General features: G+C 50.4%; 1 protein-coding gene across 2 annotated transcripts in view; it reads right to left on the bottom strand.

The window, feature by feature from the left end:
* GABRR2 (gamma-aminobutyric acid (GABA) A receptor, rho 2) overlaps positions 1–1,665 on the bottom strand; it is a 69,909-nt gene that overhangs the window by 40,485 nt on the left and 27,759 nt on the right. For both annotated transcript variants that reach the window (XM_011984433.1, XM_011984431.1), the window contains one exon: positions 1,046–1,152. In XM_011984433.1, coding sequence (XP_011839823.1) covers positions 1,046–1,152 — 107 coding nt within the window. The remainder of the gene's footprint in view (positions 1–1,045; positions 1,153–1,665) is intronic.

The raw sequence follows: 1,665 nt of genomic DNA, 5'->3' as shown, positions 1-1,665 counted from the left end.
AAAAAATTAGCCGGGCGTGGTGGTGGGTGCCTGTAGTCCCAGCTACTCGGGAGGCTGAGGCAGGAGAATGGCGTGAACCCGGGAGGCGGAGCTTGCAGTGAGCAGAGGAGACGGCACCACCGCACTCCAGCCTGGGTGACAAAGTGAGACTGTCTCAAAGAAAAAAAAAAGGCCCCAGAGAACTGCCTTGCCTCACCCACTATGTGAGGTTACAGTGAGAAGGCACCGTCTATGAACAGATGAACAGAAAGTGGGACCTCACCACACATGGAACCTGTCGGCACTTTGATCTTACTTCCGGCCTCTGGAACCATGAGAAATACGTTTCCATTGTCTATAAGCCGCCCAGCCTGTGGCATTTTGTGTCAAAGCCAGAACTGACTAAGACATTTCCCCCTTTCTCCATAGCATTTCTCTAGTTCCTGGGAAGGACAGTCACTGGCCATGCCTCCCCTCCCTGACCCCAAGAGTAGCAGAGCACCTTTGGGGGCAGTTGTGCGAGGAGTCTTTGTAATGAGTTGTTGCTGCTTTGGAAAACAGGTGACTCCATCAAAACAGTAAACTCCCAGCTAGTCATGGCCACAAAGTTTCAATGCCTTGGTTGGAATTCCACCCACACCCAGACACACACACATGTGCCAAAATAGTGCAGAGGCAGGGCCATGCTAGGGCTTTTCAGGATCCTGGGCACCTCTGCCTTCATGGGCCTCTTCTTCTATAAAAATGACAGAGAAGCTATTTTGTGTCCTGATTCCCTTGCCTGCTCTTATTTTTGTAGGACAAAAAAGTTGGCAGCCACAGGGCCCATCTCCTTTGTGAATGTGAATGGCTTAGTCACTGGCCGTCTTTAGTCAACGGCCCTCTCCACCACTTCCTGCTCTTTTCTCTTTGGGAAAATTAGGGACTCAGGAAGTGGTGTCGGGTTTATCTGAGTGGGAAAATTGCAGCATCTGAGGAAGGGCTGTGCCAGAGGGAGCCAGAGAGGGCAGCACCTCACATCCCTGGGGCCAACATCCCACCTGGCACAAAGGATGGACATTCCTACCTCCGAAGGCGGGCCTCATGCTGAAGTCGTGCTCGTCCACTCTGAGAAGTTGCTGAGGCTTTCCCTTCCGGATCTTGGTCACATCAAGGTTCTTCTTATATAAGTGACTGCGAAGACAAGCAAGAAACTATTTTCCATCGGCTCATCAATGCATTGAGTGAGATGATTTGGGCGATTACTCCCTGCAAGATCTACCTGTTAGGCACCTTTTCTCCATTCTCCTTCTTGGCCCAGGGGAGGAGGAAGGCTGAAGGACCCTCCACGCACACCCCAGATCCTCACAGGTAGACTGACCTGAGGATCAGGTTTTTCCAGAGCCTTCCGAAAGTGGTTGCCCTCCTGGGCAGGACAGCATTCTACCTTGGTAAAGCCTATAATTGGATGAAAATGGTTGGATTGCCTGCTAGCTAGATTAATAAAGAAGAAAACAGAGAAGATCAAAATAAACACAGTTAGAAATGACAAAGGGAGCTGGGTGCAGAGGCTCACCCTGTAATCCCAGCACTTTGGGAAACTGAGGTGGGTGGATTGTTTGAGGTCAGGAGTTTGAGACTAGCCTAGCCAACATGGTGAAACCCCATCTCTACTAAAAATACAAAAATTAGCTGGGCATGGTGGCA

Source organism: Mandrillus leucophaeus, unplaced genomic scaffold, assembly GCF_000951045.1.
Source record: "Mandrillus leucophaeus isolate KB7577 unplaced genomic scaffold, Mleu.le_1.0 Scaffold268, whole genome shotgun sequence".
Classification (NCBI taxonomy): Eukaryota; Metazoa; Chordata; class Mammalia; order Primates; family Cercopithecidae; genus Mandrillus; species Mandrillus leucophaeus.
The sequence above is the reverse complement of the archived record's forward strand: the minus strand, read 5'-3'. Positions and strand labels throughout refer to the sequence as shown.